Below are 26947 nucleotides of genomic sequence, written 5' to 3' on the forward strand. Positions count from 1 at the left end.
ATGTATTTTTCACGACATTCATAGCTATAAGCGCATTATTAATAGCTATAAGCGAAAACTTTAGGTGTCGAAAACGTATTATAGCCTACTCCAACATCGAGTGCAAAGTGGGGAGTTGAAAAAAAACTTACGGTGCTCTGTCATCTGCAGCTGCAACCGGGTGGCGCCTCTTAAGGTGCTGGTGCATTGCAGTGGTGCTAGAATGGAAGGCCATCTCCATTTTGCAAAGACGAAATATCACGGAATTGTTTCCTTTTAAATTAAAGAATTCCCATACTTTAGAGGAACGAGTGCATGCCGCCTTGCACTTCTGATAGTCTGAGGAGCCACTCGTGTTGCTACTACGCTCCAGCGCCGCCATCTTTGTTTTGGGTCCGACGAATCGACGCGCATATCTTGCGTCGACGTATTTTTTGCGTCAACGTCATCGATGACGTCGATGCGTTGTCCCAGCCCTACTCATTCATACAAAACAATATAGTAATTTAACTTTTGTAATACACTTTTAGTGTTAGAAAGGTCATATGTGAGGAGACGTGAACTATCATGAATATTGATTGTAATTCACACCTGAGGAGACAAAAGACCCCTCCCCTGGGTCCATCAATGAGGAATGTGACAAAGAGAATGAATGTGAGGAGACAATGATCAAAATCAAGTTTTAAGTGAAAAAGTAATCTGACTACATTTTCTTTACATAAAGACTTAATTTTATAGCTACACTAGTCTCTTCTCACCAAGACTGCATTTATTTGATCCAAAATACAGTAAAAACAGTGATATTGTAAATAGTTTTCTATTTGAATATATTGTAAAATGCAATTTGTGATCAAAGCTGAATTTTCAGCATCATTACTGCAGTCTTCAGTGTCACGTGATCCTTCAGAAATCATAATAAGATGGTGATTTTCTAATATGGGCATATTTAAAGGGCATTTTACTAATTTAACCTGAACACATATTTGCAAGCACAAGCTTTGATGATGATAATGAGGCATTATAAACACTAGTTAAAATATAATCTAAACATTCATATAATTTTTATATCATACAGCATACAATTTAAATACCTGCTTTAGCCAAACAGCATTTCAATGTTACTAAAACTTGCTTATTAGGACATATTTCAAATGTCAATACTCTGAATCCTGGCTGGTAAGTCTGGAAACAGTCCCACTAGTAAATATGTACATGTTTATATAAAATAGCGTGTCAGCTAATGAAAACTAACTGACTTACTCGTCTGAAATTGTATCCTCGGCCAGATCAAGTCTCTCTTCAAAATACAAATGTTCATCAGAGTCTCGCTCTTCTTCTGAGGAAAATGTTAACTCTTCGTCACTATCTAGGAGTTTTCTCACTTGTGTATCGTACTGTCATTCAAACGCACAGAAAAGTGAATGAATTTTGTTTTTAAGGCACAGTCGGGGGCGTTTAGCATTTGCATTGATCGTCTCAGCACATTAGCGTATGAATGGCGCGCTCTGCTGGTGGGTGTGATCACATTAGAGATAAATTACATCGCTTTGTTTCATACAGATTACATTGCAGGAGAATATTTGTTTTAAATTTGACTTGTTTTATTTAAAAGTAGATATTTTAAGCTTTCTTTATTCGTGGCGTTTCAGTTCATTTTTGTGGTGTGTTTCTGAAATATGCTCGTGAACACAGAGACTGCTGAATGCTAACCCTTTTTATTTTCATTATTTTACAAAAGCACAAGATTTTGTTGTTATTGTGAGTGTACACAAATAAAAGCAGACCCTTTAAAGTCTCTAATGATGTCTTACACTTATCTGTATGCCCCAAAATGACGGAGAATTTTATGTTGTTTCCGCAGTAATGACGATAAAATCCAGCAGGACGCGCCAGCGCATCCGTCTACACCAGAGGGTTATGGTCTTGGAATGAAAGTAGCCCATTCTCATTGGATAGGTCCTGAAGTGTTAAGATGCCTTTAGCGGACTTCAGATTCAGTTCTAAAAACAATTTAAGATTGGACCTCAGCTGCTTTAGAAACACTCTGTTTTGAAGTAAGGTGGTATTAAATCGCTATCTATAAACCGTCTGTGGTGGCTAAAAGCGATAAATCACTGGAGCATGGTCAGAAATTCCAATTGGAAAAATGTCTGTAAAATCTAAACACTGATTTAAAGAAGGGGAAACAAAATTATAATCAATGTGAGAAGTATTATGTCTTATTTTTTCACCATCTTGTTCCTCAATCACCAAGAATCAATAACATTTAACTCTATAACTCATTTAGCATTTAAATGTGTTAATATTATGGGACATTTTTATACTTAGATTTTAGTCAGAATTCGATTTGTCTAAAGTTACATCAAGCACCTGATTAAAATCTCCACCCACTATAACCAGATAGTCCGGAAAGCTCAAAAGGATGTTAGAGATGGCGTCCATACAATTGGGGTCGTAAGCGTTTGGACAGTAAATAGAAGCAAAACACATCTTAATATTTTTGACAGCAACACATGCATAAACAAATCTTCCTTCATCATCACTCTCCATGGTGTCAACCTTTGCGTTAAGTTTCCTGTGAAATAAAATTAAAACACCTTTTGTTCTGTTTGTAGCAGATGAAAATGGTCTATACTTGCAATAGACTAAGCATGCTTTCTCTTAGGATGAAGAAAGGTAATATAAAACTTGTATGACCCAAGGTGTACAAAGGCAATACACATCTCAAGCCCAAGCCTACATGAGGGACTTGAGGTTAACTTTAAATGAAACGGAATAAAAACAAACATATATATGTGGCATATGGGACTGAATGCTATCGATTACATTTACCTTATAGCAATAGTTGTGAGCAAACAGTAGTTTTAAGTTGTGCCTATAAATGGGACCTCACAAATATGCGTTTAGTATTTCCCTTAAATTATCGACAAAGGCACCTGTTACGTGAGTTGCTTCATGTTTAAGGCTGATTTATATCTGTCGGGTTGTCCTGCTTGTTTAACGGAATAACCGGTGAAATGATTGTAGGACTCTAAACCTGAAGGTTGTTGTTAAGGGTGAGGAACAGACAAGAGCAGCCAGGTAGTTTTCAGCATACACCACTTGTTTAAAATGATGAGTCGTCTCGTTGACCTTGACTTTGAGTGTCGCAAAGACCCTTGTCAATCATACGCTTCCTCACGGAGTCATGCTATCTTCTCCTCTGTGCCGTTTCATTGCTGTAATGGGGGAAAAGACTAGACTGGCGGTTCCGTGCTTGAGGGCCGATTTAAGGGTCCTGACTACCTGTAAAATCTTCTCCCTGTCTTGAAAGCAGAGAAGTGCAAAGATCATATTGCTTATTGTTATTTTCTCTCCTTAGTTCATGAGTTCCTCACTCTGGAAGGACCAGCACTACTGAGGATGCGAGTGAAGCATCTGATCAAAGAGAGCTGTATTGAGCAGGCAGCATTACTTGCCAAGGCCTGTGCCGAGCTATCCAAATTTGAAGATCAGGGACACTTTAAGCAGATGTACCTGGTTTGTTTGTGCACTGTTGCTCCACAGGAACTTGTAATGGAAGAGGTAAGGACAGTGAACTGTGAACTGAGAATATACAGCTCAGTCCACATGTGAAAATGCTTCTATTTTGGTTTTTATCATTGCATGATATCATCGTAAAAATTTAAGTGAAAAGTACAATTAAAAGTTAACAAATTTCTAAATGTCTTTGTATTTGGCATATCCACCTTTTGATTTAATGGCAACATGCACTTGAACTGGCATGGACTCTTCAAGTGCATGGTCATGTTATGGGCCCCAGGAAGACTAGCAACCACATTGTGGAAGCTAATGGGGACCCAAATAAATAAATAAAATAAATGTTATGCTGCATGATTGAGAATGTTCATAGAGCATCTTGTGTGTGCTTTAACGTAAGCAAGGAAATCTGAACTTTTGTACAAAGTTAACATGCTAAACATCCTAAACATCCTAAAAAACATTTAACTTAGAAACTAGTGTGAATTAAAATTTGATGATTATTATCATCATCATCACAATGTCCTTGTCAGTAGATTTTTATATTGCAGAAGCAAATACACACCTGGCTTTACATTTTTTCCTTTTCAGCTATCAAGAGTGGACTGTCGAGATGCTTTAGAGATGATTTGTAACCTTGAAGCGGATGGTGATGAGAAAGCAGCCTTTACGTTGTGCTCTGTTTTTTTGACCCGTCAGATTCTTCAGGAGGATTCTTATTGTGCTTGGTAAGTATCATACCGTACGTATGAGGAATATCTCAAAATGTGCAACTTTTTGTTAAAACTTTGAAAGGACTTCATGAGAGGGACAATAGAATGTCTTTTCTAAGTAATCTGAATTGGAGATTATTTTTTTTTGTATCGTTTGGCAGGGAACTGACTCTGTTCTGGGGCAAACTGCTCAAGCGATTAGAATCTTCAGAGCAAGGTTTTTTGGACAGATGCCGTCAGATGACAATTCTGTCTAAAACAGTGTTCCACCTACTCTTTTTCGTTAAGGTCATCCAGTCAGAGGTGAGCCTTCCTACAGTTGTTTTCACTTTTCTCATTTCATTTTCTGGCTTCTTACAATTATTTACAAAAGCATAAACTGTCTTCAACTATATATTCCTTTTCCTAATCTATAGATGGATAAAGTTGGTCTTTCTGCTTGCGTTGACATATGTATTCGAGCTCTCCGAATGGAATCATGTGAAGGAAGCACCAAGGCCACTGTCTGCAAAACCATCTCTTGCCTCTTACCCACTGACTTGGAGGTCAAAAGAGCCTGCCAGTTGACTGAGTTTCTTCTGGAACCAACGGTAGACTCCTATTATGCAGTAGAAACTCTGTACAATGAGGCAGACCAGAAGCTAGAAGAGGAAGATCTACCTGTACCGAACTCTCTGCGCTGTGAGCTCCTTTTAGTCCTCAAAACCCAATGGCCTTTTGATCCTGAGTTTTGGGACTGGAAGACATTAAAACGCCACTGTTTGGGTCTTATGGGGGAGGAAGCTTCTATTGTTTGCTCCATTGATGAACTGAATGATTGTGACCCTGAGGGACCAGAGGAAGGCATATATTGTGAGGAGTTTAAGGATGTCACACAACGGTTTCTAGATGCAACTAATGAGTTAAATGAAATAGAAGATCAGAGGCAAAAGAATAGAGAGATAAAGAAATTGAGAGAAAAAGGGTTTGTTTCAGCTAGGTTTAGAAATTGGCAGGCTTACATGCAATACTGTGTTTTATGTGATAAGGAGTTTCTTGGTCACCGAATAGTGCGCCATGCACAGACTCACCTCAAAGATGGATGCTATACCTGCCCGATATGTGTAGAGACCTTTGATGCAAGAGAGACTCTTGAGCCCCATGTTGCATTACATGTAAAGCTTTCTTGCAAAGAACGTCTCGCTGCAATGAAGACAACTAAGAAATTAGCCAACCCAAAAACTGCCGCTCCTGTCATTGCTGCCCTGAAAGCAAAAAGTAGTGAATATCAGGTGCGAAAGATAAAAAGTAACTGCAATGGGGACTCAATTTTTTATGGAAATGCCAACAACTCTGAGTGTCTTGACTTAAGTGATGGTAATGAAGGGAATAATTGCCCAGTTCATAGCTGCAGAAAGGGATTTAAATATTTCCGTAATCTTCTTGCCCATGTGAAAGATCATGGGGACAACGAAGAAGCGAAACGCTTCCTTGAAATGCAGAGCACAAAAGTAGTGTGCCAGTATTGTCGTCGCCATTTTGTCAGTGTTGATCACCTAAATGATCACCTCCAGGTACACTGTGGCGTTAAACCTTATATTTGCATACAGCTTAACTGCAAAGCCAGTTTTGACTCCAATGCTGAGCTTATTATACATAAGAAAGACCACCCAGTCTTCAAGGCTAAGTGTATGTTTCTGGGTTGTGGTAAGATTTTTCATGAAGCCTATAAACTGTATGACCATGAGGCACAGCATTACCAAACATTTACCTGCAAAGCACCAGACTGTGGTAAAGTGTTTCATTCTATGTCTGAGTTAGATGTCCATGCAGTTGGCCATGTTGCAAAATTGGAAGCCCAGAGCACCGAAGTCCAAATTATTCAACAAACAGAACCTCAGCCAGATCTCTCCAATGAAATGCATCAGCCTGCCGCTGTCTTAGCCACCAATAGGAATGGCTGCAGCACAGGGCCTCAAATGGATCGTGGGATGGTGATCGTAAAGCATTCTGTTGAAAATATGCTAAAAAACGCTTTTGCAATGTCTACACAAGGGTGTTTCCATCCTGGAACAAGTATACCTGAACAACGTGCGCAAAGTCCCATCCATCAGTCTATCCCACAAACAAATGACCAGCTGACTCAGTCAGCCATGAGCCCTCACTTAAATCAAATTAGACCAGAGGAAACTCTACTAGATGCCTTGATGAATGATCCAGATCCCATGCCCTCTACATCTTCATACCAGAGCGTTTTGGAGGACTTGCTGCCTGCCCCACCAACAGATGTTTTGCATGGTCAGCTGCACACAGCTGATTCAGGTAAAACACCAAAATTCAACAATAACAATGGCTTATTTGGGCAATACAATCCTAATCCTTTAAATCAGAATCAAACACTATATCAAAGCCTGTATAGTAAACCTATAACGCCTTCAACACAGGCTTCCCACAATGAAACGCCACTTGTTTCATTGGGTCAGATGCTTCCTCCAATTTCACAGACACTTCCACTACAAATGGCTCCCTTACCAACTAATGGACAAGTATCAGAGAACAAATCTGGGCAACTAGTAGACGTGAACAGCGCTGTCCAAGTGGTTAAAGAGAGACACAAATGCCAATTTGAATTATGTACTCGAGACTATAGCTCTTACAGAAGTGTTACGAAGCACATGAAGGCGGTTCATCCTGAATTTTACACACAGTGGAAACTAGCAAAGAAGAACAAGGTGGCAGTCCCACCCACTCTCAGAACTGTTTCTATTAATGGAAGCCTCAATTCAGCTGCACTTCCACAAAACCAACTGGGTCAAAGAGTCCCTGGCCCTGTTGTTCAAACACAGAGTCCTTCTTGCCAGCCTCCTCCTTACCTAACAAATTGTGCAAACCCCAGCTATCCCTCTGTCCCCTCTCACATACCGGCATCCACAGGCCATACCCATAACAATGAAATGGCAAATATATTGGATCCCATCGTGCTCTCTCAGCTTGGACATACAAATCAATCTCAAATGACCGCAGACCACGTGTGGGACCCCAGGAACAATTCAGTACTCCAAAAGACATGTCATTCTCCGGGAATGACCCAAAACGTTAACACACTTTCTAGCAGGCATTACGCTCCTCACCTGAAAACAGCTTCTAGTGAAGGTGCACAGCATGGTGGAATGAGCTATACTACTCTAAAACCACAGAATAATCCTAACATTCACCCTACACCAGACCAAGTAGATAGTATTCGCAAAATAAATAATTCCACAGGTGACAGCTTGCATTCTGTTGCCAACTTAAATCCAGCCCAACAAGTCATGGATCCTAATATGATGGGAGTAGTTAATTCTGTAACCGAGACAAATTTGGGATCTACTCTAATGCCTGTGTTGCCCTTCTACACTGACAGTTTAGATTCTAAAGTATCTTCAGTATCTCCTTACACTCAACAAATTAGCAGTTTGAACAGTTCAGTTCCCAAAGATTCACCTGCATCAGCTTGCCCTCAACAAATAAACAACAATTCTTTCTCTGCAAAAACCCATGCTCAGTTTGTGGTGAAGTTGGAGACAAAACCAAGTATAGGTCTACCACTTCCAAACAATGGTACTCCCCCATCAAACATGAGTTCTCCAGCTACTCAAAATACCACTGGAATTGTGTTCAGGGATGGGGACAACAAAAAAGTTAAACGAAGCAGAAGAACAAAATGGCCTGCCATTATTAAAGATGGCAAGTTCATTTGCTGTAGGTGTTACAGAGAATTCCAGAGTTCTAAATCTCTCGGAGGACACTTGTCAAAGCGTGCTTCTTGCAAAACACTTGAAGAAACTGACCTTACAGCGGACCTCCCCAGCTCGTTTCTTGATCTTCTTAATGCGCCTCATCCTACAACGTCCTCATTAGTAGAGCTGGAACCTTCAGTGCACCTGCCTAATAAAGGCCCCCTTGATCCAAAACTATACCCTAATGTCACTTTTCCCCAGGCCAATAACTCCACCTACACTAGCAATGATAAACCAACAGCGGGAGAGTTTCAGCTAGACCCATCAAATCTGTGTGTGAGCTCTGGTCAAGACCAGCAGCCGGTTTCAAACACTTGTGGTCCATATGCTCAAAACCGTCTGTCAGAAACTAGTGTCATACAGCACACTTGTAGTGTCAAAACTCCGCCACAAGCAAGTTACACTGAGATGTCCAACCCACTGTTTAATGATCCTCTTCTCTCTCAGTTGTTTGCAGAAGACCATTCTACATCCACCCAAAATAGTGGTTCTTCAGATCATGTCAGTCAAATTCTTCAAGCTGAGACTTTAAATAAAATGAAAGAGATAAAGGAAAAGACAGCTATCATCAATGCAAGTGGATTATCAAATGAAGGACTTCTAGCAGCCATGGCAACTCTTGCTCAAAATCTTGTTTCTGAAAAGAGTGTCAAAGAAAGATTGCGTGAACAGATATTGGCTGGAGACCTTCACAAAAAATGTTTGCCTGCTGGATCGAGTTTGGACAGTTCCTGCTCACAGATGTCTGTTGCAAGTCCTTTGACTGTTGATCCTCAGCATCCCTCAAATGTGATTCAGAGTGCACCTCCAAGTGAACAGCGACCTGTGGGGAACACTGCTGGGACTTCAACTGAGGCCATTTTGCAATTGGGTAACATCAGTCCAAATGAGGCCTCACTTCACACCCAATCATCTGTGTCTTCAGGAAGTGCTCAGAATGATCAGCCCAACGATACGATCATTACAACAGTGGATGAAGTATTGGAAATCCAAAAAGCTCTTGAGAAGCTTAACCTAGACAGAGAAATCAATGAGGATACCAGAACTGTAGATGACCCTACAAGAAATGATAGACAGCCTAATAAGTTCAATGTTTCACCCTTTGAGATACCAAGCTTTATTAAGCCATTTGCATGCGATACAAATGGTTGTACTTATAGAGCAATGACAAAAGATGCTTTCTTTAAACATCTTATCAAACTGCATAATTACTCAGATGACATGCTTACTCAGTTCAAAGACCAGTTTAATGTTGCCCCTTTCAGCTGTCATAAATGTACCAAGGCGTTTACTCGCAACTCCAACCTTAAAGTCCATTATCAAACAGTGCATAATTTTACGAAGGAAGACGTAAAGAAGATGAAAAATAAACGTCAGTCCAATCACAGACTCCTGGAGAGTGACAGAGGAAGTTCTTATCCAGTGCCAGAATTACCCAATCCAGTCAAAAACACATCTTTGTTGGATGCACGTCAACAGCAGATTGATGTTCCAGGTGCATCAGAGTCCAATGTAAAAATATCACATTACATCACTCCAACGTTTGACCAGAAATCTGCTGAGATGCCTGAAGTTAGAGGTCTTGCATTGGGAATACAGACAGAAACTTTACAAAATCACACACCTGTTCAGCCTTCAGTCATTGTGTCTGGCTATTCTTCAGTGACTCCAAGTATTGATCAGCAGCCAAATGCATGGTTTTCCACAAAGTCCTCTTTTTCTGGTCAGATCCATGGGTTCCCACTAAAAGAGCTTCTGCCCATGCCTTCATTCAACCCAAATCCATCAGCACCAGTACAGGTTGCTATTGAGTCCTTGGACAAAAATCCCAAACCTGCAAAGCCTAGAGTGGCAAGGCTAAGAGAGTCTCCCAAAAAACCTAAAGACAGAAAAGCTGAGGCTGAGGAAACTTTTAGTCCTTACAGACCTTATCGTTGTGTTCATCAGGGTTGTGTGGCAGCTTTCACAATTCAACACAATTTGATCCTACATTACAAAGCTGTGCATCAGTCTGCTTTGCCTAAATTTGAGGACAACAATCAAGATGAACAGAGTGAAGAGGAAGCAGAGGAAAAGGATATAAATCAGGAGAGTGAAGACAAGCTGCAGGGTGATGTCAAGGAGGTTGATGAGATCAGGTGTCAAGTCAAAGACTGCTCTTGTATTTTCCAATCTGTTCCAGACTTGCTCCAGCACTATCTTCTGCTACACAAATTAACAATTGAGAAAGCAGGTGCCATGATGTGCAGCATAAACTTGGGCAGGTTTCAGTGTGACCAGCCAGAGTGCTCTGAAACTTTCACAGCTTTCTGGAAATATATCAGCCATGTTGATCAAGAGCATACAGGTACAACAATATCTCAAGTTGAGCCTGTGGAGGGGATGTTCAGATGTCAGGTCAAGGGATGCAAATGTGCTTACAGCACACGGTCAAATTTACTGCGACACACCATGAAGAAACACCAAGACATTTACAAACGGATGCTCATGAACCCAAAAGAAGGCAAGAGGGGGATTAAACTTGGTCGGCCCAAGAAGTGTCATCTGGATGTTATTGAGAAAGAAAACAGAGAAACTAACAAAAAATCTGTTGAAAATGAAAAGAGTAGCAAGAAACCAGTTAAAAAGGCAGAGAAAGAAAATCAAGAGAATAAAAAGAAGCCAGTTCAAAGGGGTGAGAAAGAAAATAGAGAGAAAAACAAGAAGCCAGTTCAAAAGTGTGAGAAGGAAAATAGAGAGACTAATAAGAAACCAGTTAAAAATGGTGAGAAAGAAAATCGAGAGACCAATAAGAAACCAGTTCAAAAGCGTGAGAAAGAAAATAGAGAGACCAACAAGAAACCAGTTCAAAAGCGTGAGAAAGAAAATAGAGAGACCAACAAGAAACCAGTTCAAAAGCGTGAGAAAGAAAATAGAGAAACCAACAAGAAACCAGTTCAAAAGCGTGAGAAAGAAAATAGAGATACTAACAAGAAACCAATTCAAAAGGATGGTCTTAAAAAAAGAGAAAAGAAAAACAACTGGAAAAAATATGGAAAACCCCTTTTGAAAACCCAGGAAGAAGCTGCTGCGATGTGCACCAAGCGATTACAACTGCAGTATGCTTGTATGATAAAGGGCTGCGAAACAGTCACCAGTTCTGAACGAAATATAATGAAACATTATCTCCAACATGGCCTCCCAAAACAGTACCTGGAGGAACAGAGAAGCAATTTTATATACTGTAAAAAGATACCCCGATCCAGATATAAACGTATTGCTTCCAGAAGTAATGATACAGATAAATCAGAGGAAAGTTCCATCTCAGAGACATCTGATAATGAGGAGGTTGTTGTACCCATCCCAAGTGAATCAGAGTTCTCGAAGGCCACATCTGAGAAAGAAAGCACAGAAGATCCAGATCTGTCAGATTGTAAACCCTCAACTGACACATGTTCAGAGGTATCGGTAGTGGTTAAACGGAAAAGGGGACGCCCACGCAAGGGTGAAGGTAAAAGGGACAAATCATTTGGACATAAAAGAACGACAAGGCTGAGGACTGCAAGAAGTTGCACAGTCAACTATGCAGACTTAAACTCTGAATCCACTTCCTCTAGCACGACCATGACCCAGGAGGACATCTTTGACCAAAATACACCATTGAATTCCTTCAAGCCCATGGGGTTTGAGGTGTCCTTTCTTCAGTTTCTTCAGGAATCGAGAACATCCCAGAAGAGAAAGGCAACAGTACCGTTGAGTGGATGTTCACGCAAACGAACAACTATTCACTTAAAGACTGCAACAGTAGTGTGCAAAAGATCTGATGTAAAAATGCATTCGAGAGAGGTCCTGCAACTTGTTGAATTTAAAAATCCCCAAAAGTTGTCCTCACTCAGCAATGTCACATTTGAGGTGCAAAAAGTTTTTTCTGATGTATTTGGAGTTCTTCTCAAGCAGCTTCATGAAATGCAACCCACAGTGATCCTTCAAAAAGACGATTAATTTATTGAGCTTATTTCCCCTAATGTCATGTTGTCAGAACTCAGGATGAGGTTGATAACAAGATTGCTGCAAACCTAGTAAATAATTTTAACTGGACGTTTATCTCTATTGAGACATGAATGGAGAATGGTTGTTGCTTGTTCAAGATGTTGGAATGTTTTAGGATCTGGAAGACACTACGTGGCCACTATCTAAATGTTTATAACGTTACAGGGCTGTGTATGTTAAGCTCACTTTATAGTTGCAGTAGATGAAGAAATACCTCTAAAGCATGTATGTCCTTATATAAAGCTGTTCAGCATATTTCTGTTGCCTTTGAAGTAAATATTTTGAGTATACATAGTCATACTTTTTAATATTCCATTGGACTTTTTGTATCCTACTGAAAGTGAATCATGATCAGTTATGATGTTATGTAGTGCTGTGTATAATTTGTAACCGTTTTGGTCCTGTTTACCTTGTAAATCTGAAATTTGTCAAAAATGGTGTGTCTGGTTCTTTGAACAACTACTGCTACCAGCAAGTCTGTATGTTAATCAATAGAAATCAATTTAATACAGCTTGCATTTTGTTACTCTATATTGGTTGCATTCATAAATATACCATCACCAAGCATCCAAGACATGATATTTACAATTTCCTTTAACCCACCACAGTAGTTATTAATGGGCAACCAAAATGGCTTTTAAATGGCAGTACTTGTACCTAGAGAGCAGGGTAGCCCAAGGCAGACAAAATGCTGATAAATCAGTGGTTCCCAACCCTGTTCCTGGAGGCCTGGTTCCCAACCCTGCACATTTATCTCACACACCCAGTTCAGCTCTTGGTGTCTCCACTAACGAGCTGATGCGTTGAATCATGTGTTTGATTAGGGAGATATCCATAATGTGTTGTGTTGGGTGGGCTTCCAGGAACAGGGTTGAGAACCACTGACTGATGAATTATCAAATTTAATGACAGTGATTGTGATGTACACAAAATTGCTAAGATGACAATTATTTTACACAATATTTTTTCAAAATGTGGAAATGGATAAATGTCACTAGATTTTGGAACTTACTATCACTTAGGGCTACCAATGGGTCATGTCTAGAAGGTAACCATCTGGTGGGGGAGTCTTGCAAGAGTTGCATGCATCATTATTGTGGAGTATCACAGAAATGCTATGCCAAAACTTAACCTTAACTTGAGTAACAGCAAATGGGACTTTTGTGTGACTTTCACAGCTTGTTGGTTCCATTCTAGACACGGCTACTTCAACGCACTACTTTGAACTCCACATGAGAAGTGTTGCAGATAGCATAATGGAGTGGTGATTTTGTAAGTTTGCCAGACAAGAAAACGGGATGTTGAAAACATGTATTTGGACCATGAAGAAAAAAAAGTCCTGGCAATTACTTGAATGCACACATTGCAGAAATTAATAAGTGGTGATTTAATGTAGTTTAATAATTGTGGTCTCTGGGTGCTCAGAAACAATAAGAGTGTGTTCACGCTTGTAGTTCGGTTCTTTAGGTCATCTTGGTCCGGACCAAAAAAGAAAATGATACATTTAGTCCTGGTTAGCTTAGAGTTCACACAGGCTTTTTTAACACCGAACCTAAAGACACAAAACCAAAGGCATCAGGAAAAAGTCACATCCTGCTTGGACAGCTTTTATGATGTATATTTTCTGACGGAACTTGCCGAACATCCAAAATAATACTGGCTGCTGGGCTAAATGTGCTCGTTGGATTTATGTATGTATGGTAGTATTTTTACCAGCTGAGAACAAACAAAGATCTAATAAAATGTGTAAAAGAGTCAAAACAGTGCCAGGAATTCCTCCATTGTACACACAAACGAAGATTTGCTGCAAGGACAGCTGACGGCAGTTCCGACACCTGTACCGAACTGTAATGGGCAACATAGCTCCTATGATGAGAAGAACCAGGTATGCTTGAGGTCAGTATTAGATAAATTACTTCCTGTTTTTGGTCCATTTAGACATCCTTGGTCCATGTTTGCGTTCATATATCTATTGAGCTGCACCAGAGTTCAATTGGAAGCGGCCCGGGACCCACTATTCAGGCGGTCTCGGTTCGCTTGTTTGGTGCGCTCCAAGATTCGAATGGCAGGATTCACACTTGTTCAAATGAACTGCACTAATAGAGCAATCGCAGCAGAGTTCGTTTTAATCTAACCAAACTTGCCAATTGTGAACATACCCTAAGATAAAAAATAAAATATGAGATGATCATTAGCTTTAATAAAAATTGTAGCAACTCTAAAAGATATTAGTTAGGCAAAGATGTGTGTTAAAATCTCTCTAGTGCAAAGAGTGAGGTTTTCAAAGGTCAACGGCATTGGGGTCAAAGTTAAAAATATTTGACTTGAGCACTGCATTACAATGCTTAATGGAAGCACAACACTATGCTGGTGGACATTTCACTCCTTAAGTGCAAAGATTTGACTGCACTCATACACATGCATGCGCTTTGACTGCTATGCGACACTGGACAATTTTTTTCCAGGAGTTTAGATCCATAAAGTTGTCTTTATGTTCTTTCAGACTTGAGTCTGTATTTGTGAACTTGACGTATACATACACATCCACTGTTGTTCACTGGTGTTTACATCATCTTCTTGCAATACTTAATGAAAGCTATGGCCCAAATGTGAGAGTAGCCACCTTGTGGACCCACTAATCAGTACAAACTATTTCAGGTGCATACACAGCCTATGCCTAAAGAGCACACGCTGCACGAGCACAGTAATGACTAAATTGACCTCATTCGCCCCGTACAAATACGCAAGTGGTCAGTACCGCTGCTCCTTATACCCATGTTACACAGTCTGCGTAGTGCACCAACTCCCTGGTATGAAACCAGAAACTGCACCCGCTGTCCTTATTTGCGTGTTCTAAGTTATTATAGCAGTCGCAGAACTCAGACCATCGCCTCGCAGCCTGCAGCTGACTGGATTATCGCTTCGCACCCATCATGATATGCTCATAAAACAATTGATACTTTGGGGTACAGTTCAGTGTATTTCTCAATGCTGACTCAAGTCAAGTGAAAGCCCATTCAACTGATGTCAATAATCTCAAAATAACCAATATCTTCTCATAAATTGGCTAGGGCTGAGTTTTCCAAAAGCATCGTAAGCCTGAATAGATCTCAGAAACCATTGGCACCAATGGTCTCTACGATCAACTTAAGCTTGCGATGCTTTTGGGAAACGCAGCCCTGGCCAACACCAGTCACTGGTTATTATTGCTTTTTCTTCTCAAGGCATTTTTCTTAAATAACACACTGACCCACCTGGGTTATCTTAATGTATTTATTTTAAAATAGTTCTGATTGTCCCTTTTTAATTTTGTGGGAAATTACTTACAATCACTGCATCTACACACTATGAGAATACAAATATCTTTTTATCAGATTATTAAAGAAAAAAATCCAATAATTTATAGGAGATGGCGAAATCGGAAGATATCACACAACTTGGCTTGTATGAAATGGTATGGCTTTTATTGGCATAGAGACCAACTAATAAACAAACAGAATTTCAAATTGGTACAATACAGACATTTATTTAAAGAAATAAATCATTTTGTTTCTCATTCTATGTTATTTTCTGCAATACATATGATTGATGCATGTCAATAACCTGTAATTCGCTTGCAATCCCAGATGTTTCTCTTGCTACACAAAAGTTATTTTCTTGTTAAAATCAGGGTTAGGTTTAGGGTTTGGGTTAGGGGTAAAAAATCGTAAAAACATAATTTGTTGGTTCCTTCGATGTTCTGTCAATTTATTCAAACCTACTTGAACTATTATTTTGACTTGTTGGGGGGAAAAAGACTGGGTTGAAAAAATCCAACTGCCTGCATTTCATGCAGAGGTAAGTATAGGACTTTCCTTTGCAGCTGGAGCAGAATGAAGCCCACCCTCCTTCGACGAGGACAACGGCTGTAGTATGGGTGAAGTGAGAATGACCGTAGAGGGAGGTCGACCGTGGCAGTTTTCATTCACAGGAACATACCTCTTACTGAAGCATTTCCAACATTGTTTATATATAATGTACACCATCTCCACCACGTTCAGTGCAATGCACAGAATAGATGTGCATCCCATAATATAAAGAAATATCTTTTTCTCTGTGGCTTTGGAGATGTAGCAGTCCACGGTGTTGGGACAGGGGCTCTCGTCACACTGCAGTAACCGAGGGACGTTGAAGCCACTGTACAGATAATAGAAAGCGAGGAGAGTGGCCACCTCGAAGGTAGTTTTCAGAACCAGACTCATAATGTAGGTGAACAGCAACCCTCCGTCTATGCTGCCTTTGTTCTGGTACAGCTTCCTCTTGTGTTTCTTCTCTCTGTGCTCTCTGTACGCCACATGCAGCGCCACGAGCAGTGAAGGCGTGGACACCATGATGAGCTGCATGGCCCATAATCGCACTTGAGAGATAGGGAAGAAGTGGTCAAAGCAGACCTGCTCGCAGCCTGGCTGCTGCGTGTTGCACACAAAGTCATTGAACTCATCCTTCCACACCTGCTCGGCAGCGGCAACAAACACAAGGATCCGGAAAACAAAGAGGATGGAGAGCCAAACCCGTCCCACGACTGTCGAATACTTGTTGACTCCGTTTAACACATTCTCCAGAAATCCCCAGTTCATGTTCGAATGGATCTCATAAGGCTGTGGTCATAAAAGTGACAAAATATCATCTTAAATTCAACATACAGTGTGTTTAATATAAAATATGCTTATGACATCAAGAGGTGCTCTCATTTTCTTTTTCATTTACGTCATGTAATCGACACGTTATGGCAGTGACACAATCAAACCTGGTAAATATAAATGAGCTTATTTTTGGTGGTAACATATCATTACAGTGCAAAAAATATGACTTGCTCTCCAGCAATAGATAAGTACTCAACAACAACAACAACAAAATTTTCTGACAAGCAACACTACGTGAGCTATTTTGGCTTGTTTTCAGTGAATACTGACTATAAGTCTAATGTATTTTGGTGCTCTGTCAAAGTGTTTGCGCTTGTTTGATAAACATCTGCCAGAGACACAAGATAAAATCCACTTTTATTCAATATTCAATCTCTGAAAACAAGAATAAATGTCTTAAGCAGTGTTGCTTCTCAGGTAGCTAAATGTATCATGGTTTAAGGGTGTTTCGATGTTTTTACTGGAAAACAAGATGAATATATCCTGAATATAACATTTTTATGGAGTGCATGAAAACTCTTCAGACTCGTATCAAGTCGCACACAAGATGTTTTAAGATCATCAGACCATTTTAAACACACTACAGATCTGTTACTTGTCTAAGGTTTATTAATGAGGAATTTACCAGATTCATTCAAAGATATTTACCTTTTAATTAGTCGTTTCCGTCTGTTTTCTCTGGCTGTTCAGAGACAGCTTCTCTCTGCTATTTGATAGTCAAATATACCTGGCGTTGGTGCCCCACGTGTTTGGTTACCATGGGTGAACTCTTATGTCAATGGAAACACTCTGCCCCTGAAGGAAGTGAGAACTAGCAAATCACAAGGCTTTATTGTGTCATTTAGTTTTGGCAAATAGCAAACCTGATATGTTTGAAGAACGTTACTACTTTAGTGTTATCCGAGTAAACAGACGCTGTGAATCGACTGAAACTCATCAGACTAGTTACAGCGTGATTCTTTTGTGTTTGGACACCTATACTGCATTTCAGAGCTTTGAAGATTTACATTTCTGTGTGTTTTTTATTTGAACTATAAGCTTCACGTTTCTGCCTTTAAGTCCTCAAAATTGGCATCCATTGTAAATGTCTCACTGTAACCTCCAATTTGCTTCTTTTTTTTTTTTTTTTTTTTTTTAAAGAAAAGGAGGAACTAGTCTAAATAATTTTTGTGGTAATCAACATTATGCCACAAATGCTGTGGATTGATCTTAACTTGTACTGAACCTGGAATATTCCTTTCGTGTTTCTGGTCTCCAGAAAATTGACATTTTCACATTTTCATTGTTGTTATGTGAATAAATAAAAGTACATTTCTAATTTCGACATGATTTATACCTTTGATTTATACTATCACTATACCTTCATTTTTTTTGGATGAGAAAAATGAGCTTCATACCATGTGACCCACATTTGGATTTTCAACCATTGAAAATGGTTACACTTTAACAACTTTGGATCCACATTGAGAGCCCCATATATCTGTGACTTAACCATATAGGGTCTTAAAAATTAAGATATAAACAGGGATGCTTGTTCAGAACCAGAATCTATAACTTTAACACTTCTGGATTTATAGGCACTCAGACTTTGGAAAAACAACACAAAAATGTGTTTTTCCTGATTTTTTGACTCGCACCATTGACTTACAGTGCATTCAGAAAATATTCAGATCCCTTCATTTTTTCAATTTTTTTTATGTTGCAGCCTTATGCTAAAATGCTTTAATTTTTTTTTCTCATATCAATCTATTCTCTATACCAGGGCTGCCCACACTGTTTTGCGTGATGATCTTCTTTTAAATGACCAACTCAATCAGATCTATCAACTAAAAAAAACAGTTAAAACTAAACCCAAAACACCCACAGTGTATTTACCTTATTCTGATGACTTGCACTGAATGGAATCAAACAGTTTTGCATAATCAGGGCAGTAGCTGTTGGTAGCTAGTCTCAAACACTGCTAACTTTGCAATTTCGCGCTCTGTTCTCAGAAGCCCTTGGAGGGCGCAAACCTAGTTATCATGGCAACTGAATAAACAAAAATCTCGCCTGCTCAAAATGTACTCGTCAAGTTCAAGTCAGACAGAAACTAAAAGAAGGAAAGACATTATATTTATTTTTATAAAAATTTTACGAAAGCACATTTAAATTTTGTGCGATCTACCAGCATTGCCACTGCGATCGATTGGTAGATCGTGATTGACGTATTGGGCACCCCTGCTCTATACCCTATAATGACAAAGCAAAAAAAATACGAAATAATAATAACTTTTTATAACTTTTCAAATTTATTACAAATAAAAAACTGATTCAACTTAGTTGAAGCACCTTTGGCAGCGATTAGAGCCTCAAGTCAAACATCTCTGGAGAGACCTGAAAAGGGCTGTCCACCAACAGCCCCATTTAACCTGGCAGAACTTGAGAGGATCTGAAGAGAAGAATGGCAGAAAATCCCCAAATCCAGGTGTGCAAAGCTTGTCGCATCATACACTTTTGGGTTCAAGTCCAGGCTCTTGCTGGGTCACTCAAGGACATTCACTGAGTTGTCCCTAAACCACTCTTGTGTCGTCTTGGCTGTGCGATTAGGGTCATTGTCCTGTTGGAAGGTGAACCTTCGGCCCAGTCTGAGGTCCTGAGTGCTCTAGACCAGGTTTTCATTAAGGACATCTCTGTATTTTGCTGGGTTCAGCTTTCCTTCAACCCTGACCAGTGCCCCAGTCCCTGCCACTGAAAAACCCCCCCATGTATGATGCTCCCACCACCATGTTTCACCGTTGGGATGGTATTGCACAGGTGATGAGCGGTGCCTGGTTTCCTCCAGACATGACACTTGGAATTGAGGCCAAACAGTTTAATCTTCATTTCATCAGACCAAAGAATCTTGTTTCTCACAGTCTGAGTGTCCTTTAGGTGCTTTTTTATGTGTCTTGTACTGATGGTTGTCCTTCTGCAAGTTTCTCCCATCTCCACACATGATCTCTGGAGCTCAACCAGAGTGGCCATTGGGTTCTTAGACACCTCTCTAACCAAGGCCCTTCTCCCCCGGTTGCTCAGTTTGGCCAGTCGGCCAGCTCTAGGAAGAATCCTGGTTGATCCAAACTGCAATGGGAGCATGAATGTCCGGATCCCAACACAGACCGAAACCAAATCATACAGGAAGTCAGTATCCGGAGACCATGCTCCGGACATGAAACAAGGCTGACTGAAGAGTGCATGCCGGTAACTCACAACTGGACTGTGCACTCACACAATGAATGAAACAAGACAGAACATAAGGGCAATGATTTCACGGTCCCATCAGACAAAAACCCAATCTCACAAAGAAACAGGACCGTTACAGTTTTAGTCAATTTTAGTCTGCTGAAAATCGAAGTTGACGACGATGTGCAAAATGGACAAAAAGTATGGCAAACCATAACTGACCAAATTTGAATAAAATATTCAAACATTAAGGGAATATACCTGAGCTCCTTATATAATCATGAACATACTGAAGTATTAGTCAAGTCATTTTTATATGTATAGCGCATTTCACAACACACATAGCTTTACAAAAAATCCTGCTTTAACAGACAATGAAACTGTAATATCTATAAAGTCTTAGAGTCAGCATTGTGTAATTTTATAAAATACGATTGTAAATTGCGGGCCTGGGTAGCTCAGTGTGTAAAGACACTGACTACCACCCCTGGAGTTCATGAGTTTGAATCCCAGGGCGTGCTGAGTGACCCGGGTCCGGTCGCTAGGGAGGGTAGAGTCACATGGGGTAACCTCCTCGGGGTGTGTGGTGAGTTGTGTGTGAATGCCGCGGTGGATGGCGTGAAGCCTCCACATGTGCTATGTCTCTACGTTAACATGCTCAACAAGCCACATAATAAGATGTGAGGGTTGATAGTCTCAGATGTGGAGGCAACTGAGATTTGTCCTCTGCCACCCGGATTGAGGCGAGTCTCTACGCCACCACGGCCAGTTCCCTCTGGTTAACATCATGAATATAATGCCAATCTTACTTATGTATAGTGCAATTAATGGTTTAAAATGAAATAAGTAAGTATTAAGGGTCATTGTTTAAACATTGATTTAGTTTGAACTGTAAGATTAATGACCACAGTCTTTGAAGTCCATCTGGATTAACTACAGAAGTTCACATAGATGCAATTGTCCTTGTTAATTGACTGATGAAGGGATTTGTTGGCAATTAATTGATAGTATATGTATTCCATTTCAAGAGTGTAGTCCATCAATAGACCGAGGTGATGCAGGCAGAGATCAGTGAGGTGCATCGCAGTTCAACATGGCCAGGAATTTCGGTGAGGTTCGGTGGGGTGCATCCTAAATCCAAGATTCAGACAATGGCATATGAAGTATCCGATGTCTTATGGTTGGAGTTGGCATCAGTTCATCCTCTGAAGACAAAAGACTGAAGTGATGTCTGGCTGGCACTGGCTGTAGTTTGTTGTCATCTTTCAGTGACACATATCAAGCAGGAATGGTGCTGGATCCAGCCGGCTCTGGTAAACTCTGGAAATGAATCCTGGTGTTGAGACAGTTAAACAAATAGAATAATATAAGCGTAGATGAATAATAGAATAATATAAGTCCTCTCTGGGAACCAGCACCTTATCGTGTTGGAGAGGTTTGTGTGCCCTTATGATCCTGAGGGTTGTGTTGTCTGGAGCCATGTGCTCCTGGTAGGGTCTCCCAAGGCAAAGTGGTCTCAGGTGAGGGGCCAGACTAAGAATGGTTCAAAATGACTCATGGATAAAACGGCAAGAGGAGGAGTTACCCTGCCCGGAGGAAGCCCGGGGCCCCTGTCTGGAGCCAGGCCCAGATGGAGGGCTCATTGGCGAGCGCCTGGTGGCCGGGCTTGTCATGGAGCCCGGCCGGGCACAGCCCGAAGAAGCAACGTGGAACCCCCCTCTACATCCCTTGGGCCCACCACCCATTGGAGGAACCGCGAGGAGTCGGGTGCGCTGCCATATGGGCGGCAGTGAAGGCCGTGGGCCTCGACGGACCAGACCCGGGCAGCAAAGGCTTGCTCTGGGGACGTGGAATGTCACCTCACTGGGGGAAGGAGCCGGAACTAGTGAGGGAGGTGGAGCGTTACCAGTTGGATCTGGTGGGGCTTACATCGACGCACAGTTTTGGCTCTGGATCCGTACTCCTGGATAGGGGATGGACTCTATTCTTCTCTGGAGTTTCCCAGGGTGTGAGGCGACGGCGGTGTGGGGATACTCACGAGTCCCCGGCTGGCGCCACTACGTTGGAGTTTACACCGGTGGACGAGAGGGTCGCCTCCCTACGCCTCACGGGTTGTGGGGAAAACTCTGACTGTTGTCTGTGCATATGCACCGAACAGCAGTTCAGAGTATTCGGCCTTCTTGGAGACCCTGAATGGAGTCCTGAATAGGGCCCCAGTAGGGGACTCCATAGTGATGCTGGGTGACTTCAACGCACACGTGGGAAATGACAGGGACACCTGGAAAGGCATGGTTGGGAGGAACGGCCTCCTGATCTGAACTCAAGTGGATGTTTGTTATTGGATTTCTGTGCTAGTCATGGATTATCTATAACAAACACCATGTTCGAACATAAGGATGCTCATAAGTGTACGTGGTACCAGAGCACCCTAGGCCGAAGGTCGATGATCGATTTTGTAATCGTGTCGTCGGATCTGAGGCCATATGTTTTGGACACTCGGGTAAAGAGAGGGGCAGAGCTGTCAACCGATCACCATCTGGTGGTGAGTTGGGTCAGGGGTGGGGAAAGACTCTGGACAGACCTGGGAAGCCCAAGCGAGTAGTGCTGGGTGAACTGGGAACGTTTGGAGGAGGTCCCTGTCCATGAGATCTTCAACTCACACCTCCGGCGGAGCTTTTCAGGCATCCCTGCGGAGGTTGGGGACATTGAACCGAGTGGGCAATGTTCAAAGCTTCCATTGCTGAAGCCGCGGTGGAGAGCTGCGGCCTCAAGGTTTTAGGTGCCGCAAGGGGTGGTAACCCTCGAACACCATGGTGGACACTGGTGGTCAGGAAGCCGTCCGACTGAAGAAAGAGGCCTTCCGGATTTGTTGTCCCGGAGGTCTCCGGAGGCATTTGCAAGGTACCGACAGGCCCAAGGGCTGCGGCCTCGGCCGTGAGGGAGGCAAAGCAGTGGGTGTGGGAAAAGTTCGGAGAAGCCATGGAGAAGGACTTTCGGTCCGCACCAAAGTGCTTCTGGAAAACCATCCGCCACCTTAGGAGGGGAAGCGGGGAACCATTCAAGCTGTATACAGCAAAGATGGGACGCTGTTGACCTCAACCGAGGAGGTTATTGGGCGGTGGAAGGAACACTTTGAAGAACTCCTAAATCCCAACACGCCCTCTATGGTAGAGGCAGAGCCGGAGGATGATGGGGGATCAGATTCTATTTCCTGGGGAGGTCACTGAGGTAGTCAAACAACTCCGCGAGTGGCAAAGCCCCGGGATTGATGAGATCCGACCAGAAATGCTGAAAGCCCTGGATGTGGAGGGGTGTCATGGATGACACGCCTCTTCAACATTGCATGGAAATCTGGGACAGTGCCTAAGGAGTGGCAGAACGGGGTGGTGGTTCCCTCTTCAAAAGGGGGATCAGAGAGTGTGTGCCAACTACAGGGGTATCACACTTCTCAGCCTCCCTGGTAAAGTTTACTCCAAGGTGCTGGAGAGGAGGGTTCGGCCGATTGTCGAACCTCAGATTGAAGAGGAACAATGCGGTTTTCGTCCTGGCCGTGGAACGACGGACCAGATCTTTACTCTCGCAAGGATCCTGGAGGGGGCCTGGAGTCTACATGTGTTTTGTGGATCTGGAGAAGGCGTATGACCGGGTCCCCCGGGAGAGATTGTGGGAGGTGCTGCGGGAGTATGGGGTGGGGGGGTCCCTTCTTAGGGCGATCGAATCCCTGTACGTCCAAAGCGAGGGCTGTGTCCGGGTCCTCGGCACAAAGTCGAGTTCATTCCATGTGGGGGTTGGTCTCCGCCAAGGCTGCGCTTTGTCACCAATCCTGTTTGTGATATTCATGGACAGGATATCGAGGTGAGTCGGGTGGGGAAGGTGTGCAGTTCGGTGGGCTGGGGATCTCATCGCTGCTTTTTGCAGATGATGTTGTCTTCATGTCATCATCGGTCCGTGACCTTCAGCTCTCACTGGATCGCTTGGCAGTCGAGTGTGAAGCAGCTGGGATGAGGATTAGCACCTCTAAATCTGAGGCCATGGTTCTCAGCAGGAAACCGATGGAGTGCGTACTCCAAGTAGGGAATGAGGTTTTGCCCCAAGTGAAGGAGTACCTCGGGGTCTTGTTCACGAGTGAGGGGACAATGGAGCGGGAGGTTGGCCGGAGAGTCGGGGCAGCAGGGGCGGTATTGCACTCGCTCTATCGCACCGTTGTCACGAAAAGAGAGCTGAGCCGAAAGGCAAAGCTCTCGATCTACCGGTCAATTTTTGTTCCTACCCTCACCTATGGTCATGAAGGTTGGGTCATGACCGAAAGAACTAGGTCGCGAGTACAAGCGGCCGAAATGGGCTTCCTCAGAAGGGTGGCGGGCTTCTCCCTTAGAGATAGGGTGAGGAGCTCAGTCATCCGTGAGGAGCTCGGAGTAGAGCTGCTGCTCCTTTGCATTGAAAGGAGTCAGTTGAGGTGGTTTGGGCATCTGGTAAGGATGCCCCCTGGCCGCCTCCCTAGGGAGGTGTTTCAGGCACGTCCAGATGGGAGGAGGCCTCGGGGAAGACCCAGGACTAGGTGGAGAGATTACATCTCCACACTGGCCTGGGAACGCCTCGGGGTCGCCCAGTCAGAGCTGGTTAATGTGGCTCGGGATAGGGAAGTTTGGGGCCCCCTGCTGGAGCAGCTGCCCCCGCGACCCGACTTCGGATAAGCGGTTGAAGATGGATGGATGGATGGATGGAAGCGTAGATGCCATTCAATATATTGCAGAGTTCAGAGGTGGGGACAAGTCACACATGGTCAAGTCCAAGCAAGTCTCAAGTCTTAACCATCAAGTCTCGAGTCAAGTCTCAAGTCGCAGTTCAGATAAATCAAGCAAGTCAAGTCAAGTCAAGGGTTCACCCTAAGCAAGTCAAGTCAAGTCCTGATAAGTTTCAAGTAAAGTCAAGTCACACTACTAAAATGAAGAGGTAAATTTTTTCGATACATATTTATTTTTGCACAGAAAAGATGAACTTGTATACATATATTATGTATCTTATTTATTATACATTTGCTACATATTAATCATATGCATATCTGTGCTACATTAATATCTGAAAATACAATTAAATTGTGTTGTTTACACAAAACGTTCAGACATTAACATTACCTGTAAACATTAAAACAAATTTATTTTCGTATGCACAAACATTCTTTACATTTTTAAAAATAATGTAATTTAAGGAAAATCAATTTGAAAAACCACATTTATGTGACCAAGTGTAAATGGAATCGTTTTGATAAATCAGAATCAGCTATCCGATCTGAGAAAACGCATGAAGTGGCCAGGTGTAACGTTAAACATAGGGTTGCCAACCACAACAGTTTTCTGTAGCCTTGTGTGAACTTATTCAATAGAATTAGACTTCTAGAATGTTCTTTCAAGTGCAAAAAATATATTTTTTAATTTAGTAGTTTTTCTTATCATAGCCAACAAATGTCTTCGGAAACTCCTTTTCCTCGATTTACTGAAGCCTATATGTAAAACGCATTTGCAGCTGCACAGCCGTGTATATATCTATGCTGCATATATCTATGCCGTCTGGCTCAGCTCATAGGCTGTGCTGCGGCAACTGCACATCCAATGGCGTGAGCGCTGGTCAGAGCCCGCCAAGGGGCTCAAGTCCCGAATTTTGCATTAAAGCAGGTCTTCGTTCATTCATCATAGTCTGTCTGACATATATATTAGAATAGAAGCTATGTGTCTGTCATGGATTTGCACTGAATTGATACTCAAAAATACGGAACAAAGTGCGTTCCGTATCAGTTCAATATGGAACAAGACTTTTATGTGTCAAATACGGAACGATTCCGTATTATACGGAACGGTTGGCAACCCTAGAAATGTTTAGGTGCGTGCTAGTGATCACATCGGCGCCTCCATGTTAGCCTGTCATGCAGTAACGTTATGCGCAATGCTTTATAGTTTCCACACGCAGTCCACAAACTTGAAAATGCGCACATTTAGTACATACGTTATAACCTACATGTAATATTGAGCTGCCCGCTCATTTTAAGATGCCAATCAACATTAAAAAATTCAGGCTACGCCACTATTATAGTCAAACTCCCCAATAAGTTACATCTATTTACGAGACGTAACAGTATAATGATAATGACATGGTCACATTTCTAATAAGAAAAAAACAATATGCCATCAAGGCCAAATTATGACAAACAGAAAAGATTAATTCATTACATTAGTAATCGTTATAACGTAGATCTTAGTGAAACTGACTATAAAGAGATTACTTTCTTACCTTTCCTTGTGGTTCTTCTTGATATGTCGAACGAAATTTGACGTTGTGGTTGTTGTGTCGGATATTCGTGCCTTGCATATTTTGCAACTGGCAAATCTTTTTTTATAGGCACGGTCCAGTTCAAAGTCTGTATAGCCAAACGAGGCCATTTGTGGAGGTCGACTACTGTCTGCCATGTTTGGCGCGGTTTGAATTGAGCAGCGTTAAAGGCACAGATACCGATAGTGATGCTGACATCACAATATATATATTTTTTAATTAATTGTATTGCTGTTTGTTTATTATAAGTTCAAGTCATTGTCGAGTCTTCCACTTCAAGTCAAGTCAAGTCTCAAGTAACTTGTTCTCAAGTCAAAGTCAAGTCAAGTCATTTTCGTACTTTAATCAAGCAAGTCACAAGTCCTGAAAATTGTGACTCGAGTCAGACTCGAGTCAAGTCATGTGACTCGAGTCCCCCACCTCTGGCAGAGTTATAAATCATGATCAACGTTTCTGGTTTTTGGTTCCTGGTTCCGGCAGACTAAACTAAAGCAGCCTAATTGTGGGTTGGAGGATAAATTAGGTGTATGCCTGGCTAAATAGAGGAGTCTTTAGTCTAGACTTAAACTGAGAGAGTGTGTCTGCATCTCAAACAGTGTTAGGGAGAATATTCCATAGATTACGAGCCAAATATGATAAGGATCTTCTTCCTTTTGTGGATTTTGATATTCTAGGAACTATTAACTGGATAGAATGTGATGAAATATAGTCAGTTTTCTTACGATAATAACATTTTGGTGAC

General features: G+C 41.8%; 2 protein-coding genes across 2 annotated transcripts in view; one reads left to right on the forward strand and one right to left on the reverse strand.

Moving 5' to 3' along the window:
• The window catches only part of LOC127621767 (zinc finger protein 292-like), a 59955-nt gene extending 47496 nt beyond the window's left edge, over positions 1-12459 (forward strand). The window contains exons 5-8 of the mRNA XM_052095489.1: positions 3341-3543; positions 4090-4226; positions 4373-4514; positions 4628-12459. Of these exons, the coding sequence (XP_051951449.1) occupies positions 3341-3543; positions 4090-4226; positions 4373-4514; positions 4628-11950 (7805 nt within the window). The 3' untranslated portion in view covers positions 11951-12459. The remainder of the gene's footprint in view (positions 1-3340; positions 3544-4089; positions 4227-4372; positions 4515-4627) is intronic.
• A 3334-nt stretch (positions 12460-15793) lies between these two features.
• LOC127621775 (gap junction beta-7 protein-like) lies at positions 15794-17384 on the reverse strand. Its single transcript, XM_052095500.1, has 2 exons — positions 17329-17384; positions 15794-16635 (listed from the first exon to the last, which is right to left on the reverse strand). Exon 2 carries the CDS (start codon positions 16612-16614, stop codon positions 15826-15828), a length of 789 nt encoding a protein of 262 aa, XP_051951460.1. The 5' UTR covers positions 16615-16635; positions 17329-17384; the 3' UTR covers positions 15794-15825.
• Positions 17385-26947: the final 9563 nt, after the last annotated feature.

Source organism: Xyrauchen texanus, chromosome 28 (genome assembly GCF_025860055.1).
Source record: "Xyrauchen texanus isolate HMW12.3.18 chromosome 28, RBS_HiC_50CHRs, whole genome shotgun sequence".
Lineage (NCBI taxonomy): Eukaryota > Metazoa > Chordata > Actinopteri > Cypriniformes > Catostomidae > Xyrauchen > Xyrauchen texanus.